Source organism: Saccopteryx bilineata, chromosome 11 (genome assembly GCF_036850765.1).
Source record: "Saccopteryx bilineata isolate mSacBil1 chromosome 11, mSacBil1_pri_phased_curated, whole genome shotgun sequence".
NCBI lineage: Eukaryota > Metazoa > Chordata > Mammalia > Chiroptera > Emballonuridae > Saccopteryx > Saccopteryx bilineata.
The window spans coordinates 61,080,921-61,093,271 of record NC_089500.1 but is presented as its reverse complement, the minus strand read 5'-3'; the positions used below and the strand labels follow the sequence as shown (position 1 = coordinate 61,093,271).

At 45.6% G+C, this 12,351-nt stretch overlaps 1 protein-coding gene across 2 annotated transcripts in view; it reads left to right on the top strand.

Annotated features, from left to right (window-relative positions):
- Positions 1–10,576: 10,576 nt before the first annotated feature.
- SPIRE1 (spire type actin nucleation factor 1) overlaps positions 10,577–12,351 on the top strand; it is a 271,534-nt gene continuing 269,759 nt past the window's right edge. For both annotated transcript variants that reach the window (XM_066246306.1, XM_066246307.1), the window contains exon 1: positions 10,577–11,044. In XM_066246306.1, the coding sequence (XP_066102403.1) occupies positions 10,705–11,044 (340 nt within the window). In that variant the 5' untranslated portion in view covers positions 10,577–10,704. The remainder of the gene's footprint in view (positions 11,045–12,351) is intronic.

The window sequence follows — 12,351 nt, the reverse complement described above, 5'->3', positions numbered from 1 at the left end:
AGGAATTGTACTAAATGGAAGATGTTGATAGGCAGAAAGGAGCAGGACAAGGAAGTTACACTAGCAAAAAGCAGCGTACTTACTGGTTGACTTGTTTAAGATCTCAGTCCTGGGAAAGGTTAAAACTGTAAGTATTAAGTCTTCATTTGGTGATGTGGAACTTAGCATAAGTGATTCCATTTGAGGCCTGTTATCCTGTTTTAACAACCTACAAAGACAATTTCAAGGAGAAATATTTGTATTAAAATAGACTTTACTGGGGCATAAAGTTAAATTTTGTTTTTTCCCCCCAGTTTGACAGTCTCTGCCTTTTGACTGGATCAGTAAAGTCCATTCACATTTTTTTTTTTAGTCCATTCACATTTAATGATATTGATATAGTTGGATTTACATCTGCCATTTCACTTTCTGTTTTCTGTATGTTTTATGCCTTTTTTGCTTTTTTATTTCTACTTTACTGCTTTCTTTTGCATCAAGTGAATATTTTCTAACATAGCATTTTAATTTCTTTTTATTTTTAAGTTTTTTAAATTTTAAATTTTTTTATTGATTTTGAGACAGGAAGGAGGAGAAGGGAGCAAGACAGAAAGAGGGATGGAGGAGAGTTTGAAGCATAAACTGTAGTTGTTTCACTTGAGTTGTTTATTGATTGCTTCTCATATGTGCCTTGACAAGTAGGGGGGCTCAAGCTGAGCCAGTGACCCCTCGCTCAAACCAGCAACTTTGGGCTTCAAGCCAGCGACCTTTGGGCTCAAGCCAATGACACTGGGATCTTGTTGATGATCTCACAGAAAGGCTGGCATCCCCATGCTCAAGCTGGCAAGCCTGCGCTCAAACCGGCTGCCTTGGGATTTCAAACCTGGGTCCTCGGCGTCCCCAGGTTGACATTCTATCCACTGCGCCACTACTGGTCATGTTTACATGGTATATTTTTTTCTAAAATATGTATAAGTGAGATTTCAATCATTTGGTACTACTTAATCACTAAAAAAATACTAGTTTTTGAGTTGTGAACTGTATAGGGAAAATTTGATGGCAAAATACTTAAAAAAATTTTTTTTAAATTTTATTCATTTTAGAGAGGAGAGAGAAAGGGAGAGAGAGAGACAGAGAGGGAGAGAGAGAGGTGAGAGAGACAGAGAGAGAAGGTGGGGAGGAGCTGGAAGCATCAACTCCCATATGTGCCTTGACCAGGCAAGCCCAGGGTTTCGAACCGGCAACCTCAGCATTTCCAGGTCGACGCTTTATCCACTGCGCCACCACAGGTCAGGCAGTGGCAAAATACTTTTGTAATTCACATATCTGATTGCATAACTAGAACTGCAGCAAGCTATCTTACTGGGCCTTTTGGATAAAGGTCAGCCAAAATAATGGAGGTTTGAAATAAATATTTTAGCTTTGTCTCATCAACAGTATGACTTCAATCTGAAAATAGATTATTGCTCTTTAATTTATACAACCACAAACTCTTATTACTTAAAAATTTTACTAAGAGTTCTACACTTTCAAGCAGTTAATTGTCAAACATCAAGATTTTGCTATCAGCCTGACCAGGTGGTGGTGCAGTGGATAGAGCGTTGGACTGGGATGCGGAGGACCCAGGTTCAAGACTCCAAGGTCGCCAGCTTGAGCGCGGGCTCATCTGGTTTGAGCAAAAGCTCACCAGCTTGGACCCAAGGTCGCTGGCTTGAGCAAGGGGTCACTCAGTCTGCTGAAGGCCCGCGGTCAAGGCACATATGAGAAATCAATCAATGAACAACTAAGGTGTTGCAATGCGCAATGAAAAACTAATGATTGATGTGTCTCATCTCTTTGCTCCTGTCTGTCTGTCCCTGTCTATCCCTCTCTCTGACTCTCTCTCTCTGTCTCTGTAAAAAAAAAAAAAAGAAAGAAAGATTTTGCTATCAAAGATATATCTGGCCTGACCAGGTGGTGGCGCAGTGGATACAGCATTGGACTGGGACACAAGGGACCCAGGTTTGAAACCCTGAGGTCACTGGCTTGAGCATGGGCTCACCAGCTTGAGCATGGGGTCACTGGCTTGATCGTGAGATCATAGACATGACCCCATGGTCACTGGCTTGAGCCCAAGGTCGCGGGAGCAAGGGGTCACTCACTGCTATAGCCCCCTCAGTCAAAGCACATATGAGAAAGCAATCAATGAACAACTAAGGAGCCGCAATGAAGAATTGATGCTTTTCATCTCTCTCCCTTTCTGTCTGTCCCTATCTGTTCCTCTCTCTGTCTCTCTCTGTCTCTCTCTCTCTCTCTCTCACACACACACACACACACACACACACATCTGTTCCTCATATTGTTTTGTTTCTCACTAGAATTAAGAACTCAGCTACTGTTAGGACAACTTGAAATCTCATAAGAACTAAGTAATATGGTTTTAAAAAGGTAGCTGGAAAGCTCATGTTTATAGGAAGTATATTTGAACTACATTTGGCAACTATCAGTAGTTTGGGGTAAGTCACTTAACCTCTGTAGACTCAAATTTCTATAAGTCTAAAATAGTGGCTTGGCCTAAAATTTAGATTTATATGAGGTCTTTTCCAAATCAAATCTTCTAAAAATAATTGAAGCTAATAATTCCACTTTTATTCAGAATCAGAATACTATCACTCATTGTTGGTTTAAAAATAACTGTTTCAAAGAAGAATCACATTAAGGTGAAATCTGACTATTTCTGTCCTAGTATTGTCCAGAGTCCATCATGAACACACTATTCATATACTTTACCTTGTTCCTCTAACTTTTCCTCAATTTTTATCTGTGGGTATGTACCTTGATCTCATCAGTGTAGGACAGGTAAATTTATAAACTTAAATGTTACAGAATGAAAATGTGGAAAACACTGGCTTAGGATAGAATTTAGCAAAAGGGCATTAATGATTACTTTCCAATAAATGTATATTTTTGCAATAGGAAAGGGAAAGTTAATTCTCTACAGGTTTATAGGTCAGAGGAAACCAATTTTGTTGTGTTCTTATCTAGCTTATGTACTTCCAGGTCTGTATATAAGGTCACAATGCTAGTTTTTGTGATTTTTGTTTAATATTCAATCTGATTACCAAAATTATGAGATGAATCTCAAATTGCACTTAGGATGGTTGGTGGAACTAGCCATAGGGGAGTGATAATTACAATGCTTTTTTTTTTTTTTTTTTTTGTATTTTTCTGAAGTGAGGACTGGGGAGGCAGAGACAGACTCCTACACACGCCCAACCAGGATCCACCTGGCAAGCCCACTAGGAGGCGATGCTCTGCTCATCTGGGGCATTGCTTTCTTGCAACTGGAGCCATTCTAGTGCCTGAGGTGGAGGCCATGGAGCCATCCTCAGCGCCCAGGCCAACTTTGCTCCAATGGTGCCTTGGCTGCAGGAGGAGAAATGAGAGATAAAGGAGAGGGGGAAGGGTGGAGAAGCAGCTTCTCCTGTGTGTGCTGGCTGGGAATCAAACCCTGAACTTCCACACCCAGCCAACGCTCTACCACTAAGCCAACTGGCCAGGGCCTACAATGCTTTTTTTTTTTTTTTTTTTTTCATTTTTCTGAAGCTGGAAACAGGGAGAGACAGTCAGACAGACTCCCGCATGCGCCCGACCAGGATCCACCCGGCACGCCCACCATGGGGCGACGCTCTGCCCACCAGGGGGCGATGCTCTGCCCATCCTGGGCGTCGCCATGTTGCGACCAGAGCCACTCTAGCACCTGGGGCAGCGGCCAAGGAGCCATCCCCAGTGCCCGGGCCATCTTTGCTCCAATGGAGCCTTGGCTGCGGGAGGGGAAGAGAGAGACAGAGAGGAAAGCGCGGCGGAGGGGTGGAGAAGCCAATGGGCACTTCTGTGTGCCCTGGCCGGGAATCGAACCCGGGTCCTCCGCACGCTAGGCCGACGCTCTACCGCTGAGCCAACCGGCCAGGGCTTCTACAATGCTTTTTGATGAGGATTGTGTCACATAGATGATTCTGAAGATAGCTGCTATGGGGAGATGACTGCTGTGGTGAAACTTAAATACCAATGAATCACAAGGAGCAATCGAGAGATATGGGCATCACACCATTTATTTAAAGTGTTTAAAATAACAAAAGTTTAATCAAGCATATTGGTATGTATAAATTTTAAAGTATCTGCTTGTCACATACTCATGTCTGGTGGACTGCAGGATGAAGCGTGAGGACTTTGTTCTTGCTCTGTGCAAGTTTGGAGAGATACTGTAACACAGCAAAGAGAACTGAGCTGGTCAGAAGCTGGGATTCCAGTACCATCTCTTTTATTTACTAGTCCTGTATTTTGTAGTCTATAAGATAAGCATAATAATATCTGATTTTCAAGTTGTATAACTGAAGAAAGCACTTTTAAAGTATAAAATTGCACTATAAAATTATAAGGTATTATAATTGTGGGCAGTGAAAATTTAGGTTATGACACTGAAAAAAATATGCTGTTCTATTTTTTCCTTCCTTTTGGTGCACTGTTCTAGGTGAATGTGCCTCTTAAGAGCACTTGTCTGGGTGTGTCTGGGATAAGCTTGGGCTGCACAGGCAGACTGTGTTCCCTGATGGCCGTGCTCCCTGAAAGACTCAGAGCAGCTCAGCCAGTACGTCTAGAGGATGAAGCATGAAGTACCTTTATTCTTCAAAAATGATAAGTAAATATACGATGAGAAAAAAATGTCAAGGATTCCATTTTTTGAAATAAGTACAAAAAAATCAAACTAAAATCATATTCAGAGTAACACATGCCACCATTTTCCACAGATCTCACAGCATTTTGAAAAAGTCATCTAAACGTTGATTTGAATTGTGCAGACATTTTAACTATATAGAACAGTTATTTAAAAGTGGTTGGCCCTGGCCGGTTGGCTCAGTGGTAGAGCGTCGGCCTGGCGTGCAGAGGTCCCGGGTTCGATTCCCAGCCAGGGCACACAGGAGAAGTGCCCATCTGTTTCTCCACCCCTCCCCCTCTCCTTCCTCTCTGTTTTTCTTTTCCCCTCCCGCAGCCGAGACTCCATTGGAGCAAAGATGGCCCAGGCGCTGGGGATGGCTCCTTGGCCTCTGCCCCAGGCGCTAGAGTGGCTCTGGTCGCAACAGAGTGACGCCCAGGAGGGGCAGAGCATCGCCCCCTGGTGGGCAGAGCGTCGCCCCTGGTGGGCGTGCCGGGTGGATACCGGTTGGGCGCATGCGGGAGTCTGTCTGACTGTCTCTCCCCGTTTCCAGCTTCAGAAAAACACACACACACACACACACAAAGTGGTGATGCCACAGAATAAAAGAAAATAAAATCAATGACAGAAATTGGGACAAAATATACTTTATATAAAAGTATTTGAGGGTCCTTGCGGGTTAGCTCAATGGATAGAGTGTTTGCCCAGCATATGGATATCCTGGGATCGATTCCCAGTCAGGGCACACAGGAGAAGCAACCATCTGCTTTTCTCCCTCTTCTTCTCCCCTACTCTTCCTCTTTTTGTCCTGCAGTCAGTGGCTTGATTGGTTCTAGTGTTAGCCTCTGGAGCTCAGGATAGCTCAGTTGGTCGGAGCACTGGCCCCAGACAGGGGTTGCTGGGTGGATCCCAGTTGGGATGCATGCGGGAGTCTGTCTCACTTATCTCCCGTTCTTTCACTTAAGCCTTTCATTATTTTTAAAGACTTTATTCAGTTTAGAGAGGAGAGAGAAAGAGAGAGAAGGAGAAAAGAGCAGGAGGCATCAACTCCCATATGTACCTGGACCAGGCAAGCCCAGGGTTTCAAACCAGTGACCTCAGCGTTCCAGGTCGATGCTTTATCCACTGTGCTACCACAGGTCAGGCTCGCCTCCTCGAACTTAAAAAAAAGTAAGTTTTTGAATCTTTAATTGAAAATGATAAAAATGCGCCAAGTCATTCTACAGTATCATTTTTTTTTTGACAGAGACAGAGATAGTCAAAAGAGGGACAGATAGGGACAAACAGGAAGGGAGAGACGAGAAGCATTAATTCTTTGTTGTGGCATCTTAGTTGTTCACTGATTGCTTTCTCATATGTGCCTTGACTGGGGGGCTACAGCAGAGTGAGTGACCCCTTGCTCAAGCCAGCGACCTTGGGCTCAAGTCAGAGACCTTGGGCTTCAAGCCAGTGATCTTTGAGCTCAAGCCAGCAACAATGGGGTCATGTCTATGATCCCACACTCTAGCCCCCAACCCCGTGCGCAAGCTGATGAGTCTGCGCTCAAGCTGGCGACCTCAGGGTTTCGAACCTGGGTCCTCCGCGTCCCAGTCCGATGCTCTGTCCCCTACACCACCGCCTGGTCAGGCCACAGTATAACTTGAACTTCCTGAAAATATATCAATTTCTGACAGTCTTTGAGTAGTCAGCAGTCATTTTTAAGAGACTTGTGATGATAGACAGTGGGACTTAACATTTCAAAGAGCTACGATAATCATAACAAAAATTACTAGAATTATGCTGTCATTGTACAAATAAAGCATCAAGAGTTCAGGTATACAATGACTAGATTTTTAATAGATGGTAGCTAGGATTTTTAAGATCTATCTTTTATTTTTTTTCTACATACAGAGGAATATCAAACAACATTCTACTTGTCATCTTGCCTAACTTAATTCCATATAAGCTAACAAAGGCAAGAAATTTACTTAGGGAAATATTCTTCTGTTGTGAATTTCCTTTAAATAGTAAAGGATTTTTTCCTTTCCTAAGTTATGATTTTTTTCTTTTTCAATTACAATTGACACAGTGTTATATTATTTTCAGGTGTACAACATAGGAATTAGACATTTATATACCTTGTGAAGTGCTCACCCCAATAAGTGATAATTTTTATTTATTTATTTTTTACAGAGACAGAGAGTGAGTCAGAGAGAGGGATAGACAGGGACAGACAGACAGGAACGGAGAGAGATGAGAAGCATCAATCATTAGTTTTTCATTGCACGTTGCAACACCTTAGTTGTTCATTGATTGCTCTCTCATATGTGCCTTGACCGTGGGTCTTCAGCAGACTGAGTAACCCCTTGCTAGAGCCAGCGACCTTGGGTTCAAGCTAGTGGGCTTTTTGCTCAAACCAGATGAGCCTGAGCTCAAGCCGGAGACCTCGGGGTCTGGAACCTGGGTCCTCTGCATCCCAGTCCAACGCTCTATCCACTGCGCCACCGCCTGGTCAGGCTAAGTGATAATTTTTAAAAAGATAAATACATTTTGGAAGAAAAACATAATGGCACTGAATCACAGGAAGGTTATATATACTACAATAGAAGGACTCTCATGATTTATATTTTGGGGAAAAGACGATCTTTTAAATATAAGGTTTGAATTTGTTTCTTTACTTTCACTCCCTTCCTTCGTTCTTTCATTACCTTTTTATTTTTTATTTATTGATTTCAGGGAAAGGGGAAAGAGAGGAGGGAGAGAGGGAGAGAGAAAGAGAAAGAGAGAGAGAGAGGAGAGAAAGAGAGAGGAAAACACTGATTCGTTGTTCCACTTATTTATGCATTCATTGCTTGACTGTTATAAGTGCCCTGGCCAGGGACCTAACCAGAGGCAGTTCTAACCAACTAGCTAGGTAGGGGTCTTTCTCATCTTCCCTTAAATATTTATTTACTGCCCTATGCCAGGAGTAGCAAGTGACTACCGTATTTCCCCATGTATGATACACCCCTTCCCGAAAAATTTGGGGTCTAAAAACTGGGTGCATCTTATACAATGGTTGTAGATTTTTTTTTTAAATGGTGGGCCATTCCTTATTAATTCCTTTTTTCTTTCTTTTTTACAGAGACAGAGAGAGAGAGAGAGTCAGAGAGAGGGATAGATAGGGACAGACAGGAAGGGAGAGAGATGAGAAGCATCAATCATCAGTTTTTTATTGTAACATCTTAGTTGTTCATTGATTGCTTTTTCATATGTGCCCTGACCGTGGGTGCTCAGCAGACTGAGGGACCCCTTGCTCAAGCCAGAGACCTTGGGTCCAAGCTGGTGAGCTTTGCTCAAACCAGATGAGCCCACGCTCAAACTGGCGACCTGGGGTCTCGAACCTGGGTCCTCTGCATCCCAGTCTGACGCTCTATCCACTGAGCCACCACCTGGTCAGGCGGTTGTAGATTTTTTTTTTTTTTTACACGTGCATTTCCTGCTTTTTCGTACAGATGAGTTGTATGAATTTTATGATAAATAAAATGAGTTCGATAACTTTATGTAATACATTGTATTTCAGATTTTGGGCCCCAAAATTGAGGTGGGTCTTACACATGGGAAATACGATAGCTTATAGATTCATCAGGAGATTAATTCATTGAACTTGTCTTTGGTGGGGTAACTACAAAAATGTAACTGATTTTTGGTTGCAGTTATCAGTGCAACATGGCAGCAATATCCCATAAGGCCAGAAGATGGTGGTGTTGTTCATACAAGTAGACCATTTCGATGTTTTTCTGCATTGTTGGAACTATTTTAAAGCCCTCTGTATTTTCAAAATTCACACCAGACCTAAACTTTTAAAAACAGTAATTTGGGGATTGTTTTTCCATGTTTTTAATCAAAAGGTTTTATAGATCAATTCTTTCTAGCTATGTCATATAAGTAATTAGATAATTTCTTCTCAGGGCTTTGCCATGGATAGATAGTGCATTTTTACAGATGGGATTATAAATCCATAACTAAGTGATGTCACTTTAAGTTTGTTTTGTATCTCTCTTAAGGTGCCCAGAAAGAAGCTTTTTTTCCCCCTTTCAATTTCTAATTCTTCTTTTATAGCCTTTTGCTTTTTTTTTTCTCCCCATTCCTGCTGTATATATTGTGGTATCTTTAGCATTAATAATAGAACATCGGCGCTGGCTGGTGGCTCAGTGGATAGAGCATCTGCCCTGCATATGGATGTCCCTCTTTGATCCCTAGTCAGGGCACACAGGAGAAGTGATCATCTGCTTCTCTCTCCCACACTCTCCCCCTTTCCTCCTTCTTTCTATCCCACAGCCAGTGGCTAGATTAGTTCCAGCCTGGCTCCCAGGCACTGAGGATGGCTCCCCGTTGGAGAGCATCTGCCTCAGGTGCTAAAAATAGCTTGGTACCGCACATCAGCCCAAGATGGGGTTGCCTATGGATCCTGGTCGGGGGAGCATGCAGGGGTCTGCCTCACTATCTCCCCTCCTCTCATCTAAAAATAAATAAATAAATAAATAAATAAATAATAGACCTTTGTAATTTCTGCTGCAAGATGCAATTGTTGAGTGTGCGCTATCTAGTATTGCACATAAAACTGCCTTTAAACGACTTATTGGTACTTAACACTGAATAAATTTCTTACTTGGTTGGTGCTTTCAACTCCAAAGTCCTCTCAGAAGATTAGCCTCAGAGTGGAAGTTATCAATTAAAACTCATTTACCAATGAGTGATTGTTTTATCTAAGAATTATATTTTATTGACTACTTAATAAGCTCAGCAAGACCTGAGAGTATTTCTTTTACTCTATAGCTAACTGCCGTCAGTTCAGTTTTGCCACTGTGATATCACTTCCACATCGTATGAACTTACAGTGTTATTTGGCCTGTGCTATGGTTATTGCAGACATTTTCTTTATAAATTTTTAAAAAAGATTTTATTTATTCATTTTGGGGGGGGAGAGAGAGAGAGAAAGAGAGAGAGAGAGAGAGAGAGAGAGAGAGAAGGGGAGGAAGGAGCAGGAAGCATCAACCACCATACATACCTTGACAGGGCAAGCCCAAGGTTTCAACCCGGTGACCTCAGCGTTCCAGGTGGGTGCTTTCTCCAGTGCGCCACCACAGGTCAGGAATTGCAGACATTTTCTTAGGAGTTGTGCAATCATTACAAATGAATCTGAAGGGAGGCTGACACTAACGTCGGCAGGTTATTTACACATGTTTATATTCCAGACCCCGATCTATGCCTTTGGGAGAAGTCACTAAGCAAAACCCAAAGATCCTTGTCCTCACGGAGCTTACATTGAAGTTGGAAATAGAGAAGGTATTCAATAAAAATGACATCTAAGAATGAATGGTGTGTTGGTGGCGACAGCTGCCCAAAAAGGAGCAGAGCAGGGTTCAGGGATGAGGACGCGACGAGGCCCGGGCCAGTACCAAGTGGGCTGGTCCGGAGAGACCGCCTCAGTGACTGCAGGAGGCCGTCGGGACGGGCCAGCTGGGCTCTGGGCAGGGTCCCGCGGTGGGCCCGAGCCGGAGCGCCGCGCGGGTGGCCCGAGGCTGAAATGGGTCAACAGACCTTTATTCCCTTAGGAGTGCACTCAGGCTGGGTTCGAGCTCCTAATTACACTCTGGGCACACCAGTTCCGAGAGGCCCGGTGCCACTGACCCCGCGTTGCGCGGGATGGTGACAGGGCGCGTGGAGCGTGCAGACGGCGGCTGGGAGGCTCCGCGGCTCCGGCACCCGGCGCGCGGCGGGCGCGGGGCGGGGCGGGGCCGGCGGACGCCATCGCGTCGGCCCGGGCTGGCGGCGGCGGTGTGGGCGGCCTGCTCCTGGCCGTCAGGGCGTCCTCGCTGCCCTCCGCTCGCCCACGGCCGCCCAGGCCCTCGGCCCATCCCCTGCCTGGTGTCCAGCAGCGGCGCGCGCGGCCCGGCTGGGCGGGGCTGCGCGGGGATGAGGAGGCGGTGGCGGCGGCGCGCCGAGACGATGCTCTGGAGCTGAGGAGACGCCGGCACACGGCGCGGCGGCCGAGTGCAGCGCCGACCCGCGGGATGGCTCAGCCGGCCGGCCCGGCGGGCGTCGGGGAGCCGCGGGAGGAGGAGGCGGTGGGCGCCGAGGGGCCGCCGGAGCCCGTGGAGGCCGCGGGCGCGGCCGGGGGCTCGCAGGACTCGCTGAGCCTGGAGGAGATCCTGCGCCTCTACAACCAGCCCATCAACGAGGAGCAGGCGTGGGCCGTGTGCTACCAGTGCTGCGGCTTCCTGCGCGCCGCCGCCGGCCGCCGGCAGCCCCGCCGCCGGGCGCGCTCGGCCGCGCAGATCCGCGTCTGGAGGGACGGCGCCGTCACCCTGGCGCCCGCCGCCGGCGACGCGGGACACCCTCCCTCCGCTGCGGGTGAGGCAGCCGCCCCGCGCCCTCCGGCGGACCCCAGCCGCGCGCGGCTCCTCTGGTTCCCTCGCAGCCCCCGGGCCCTGCTCCTCCATCCTGCACCCGGCTTCTCCCATCTCCCATCTCCCGCGGGCGGACCCTGCCGCGGCCCATCTTTCCCGCCGGCTCCAGGCCCTTCACCCAGGCTCCCCTTCCACCCCACCTCTCACGGGAGACCCAGGCTTGGGGCTCGGCGGAGGCGGTGCTAGCGCCGGGGCCGAACTGGGCCCCTGTGGGCCGGGGAAGGGGGTGGGGGCCGGCGGCGGCACAAAGGAGCTCTGAGGGGGGCCGGGCGGGCGGGCAGGGACCTGAGCCCACCGCGGGGCTGCGGGGCTGCGGGGCTGCGGGGCTGCGGGGCTGCGGACCTGCGGAGCGGGCTGGTGACTGTACCCACAGCCGCAGGACAGCTGCCGCGGATTGTTTGGAAATGGTGTGGGTTGGGTTGCTTGATAAGCTGTGAATGCATATTTCACATGCCCTGGCTATTTACTTGTGGTTGTATTTGTGGTGTGGTAGGTGCTATAAAAGGTTCACGTGAGATCTTGTTAAGGAGAGTTAATTCTGGTGTCAGGAAAATTATACTTTTTGGAATGAGGAGTCAACTAATAATATAAATTTTTTAAATTGGCAACAGTATTCTTTCGGTTTGAAAATACAAAGAAATCTGAGCCCTGAAGACAATGCTGCTATTTTGGAAGAAATTGAAGAAGAGACTAAATAACAATTTTTATAGCACCTGAAAGTTATAAATTAACTACTATTTACCTGTATATTAAAATTTGTTGTGATGAAAAAACAGGCTTGTAAAGTAAAAAGTAGATAGGATATCGGATAGATAAAATGGATTTTAGGTTATTGTCTAATGTAAATTCTTCCAAATTATTAACACATAGCTAGTGTTTACTCACATATTTGGTTTCTCCTATCAATTTTTATCTAATTCAGTCTTTTGAGAAGCAGCTATTAAAAACATAGAAATGTAATTCATAACTTTTAGAAAGTTGATGGGTGTCATAACGCTTAAGGTGAAAGATGTAATTTAGAACTAGTCAGTAAAATAACATTTAATGGAAGTTCTTATCTAATTGATTAAATAAAGAAGACTCAAGATTATGTTGTCAATTCTCTCAATTACACCAGAACACTTATTAATTTACTTTTAGTGTGTCAGGTAAACAAATTTTATAAGTTTTATTTATTTAAAAGCCAATCTTTATGATTCTTTGGAAATTAGTTCATTTTTTAGTGTTATAATGTGGTTTATTGTGTTTAAA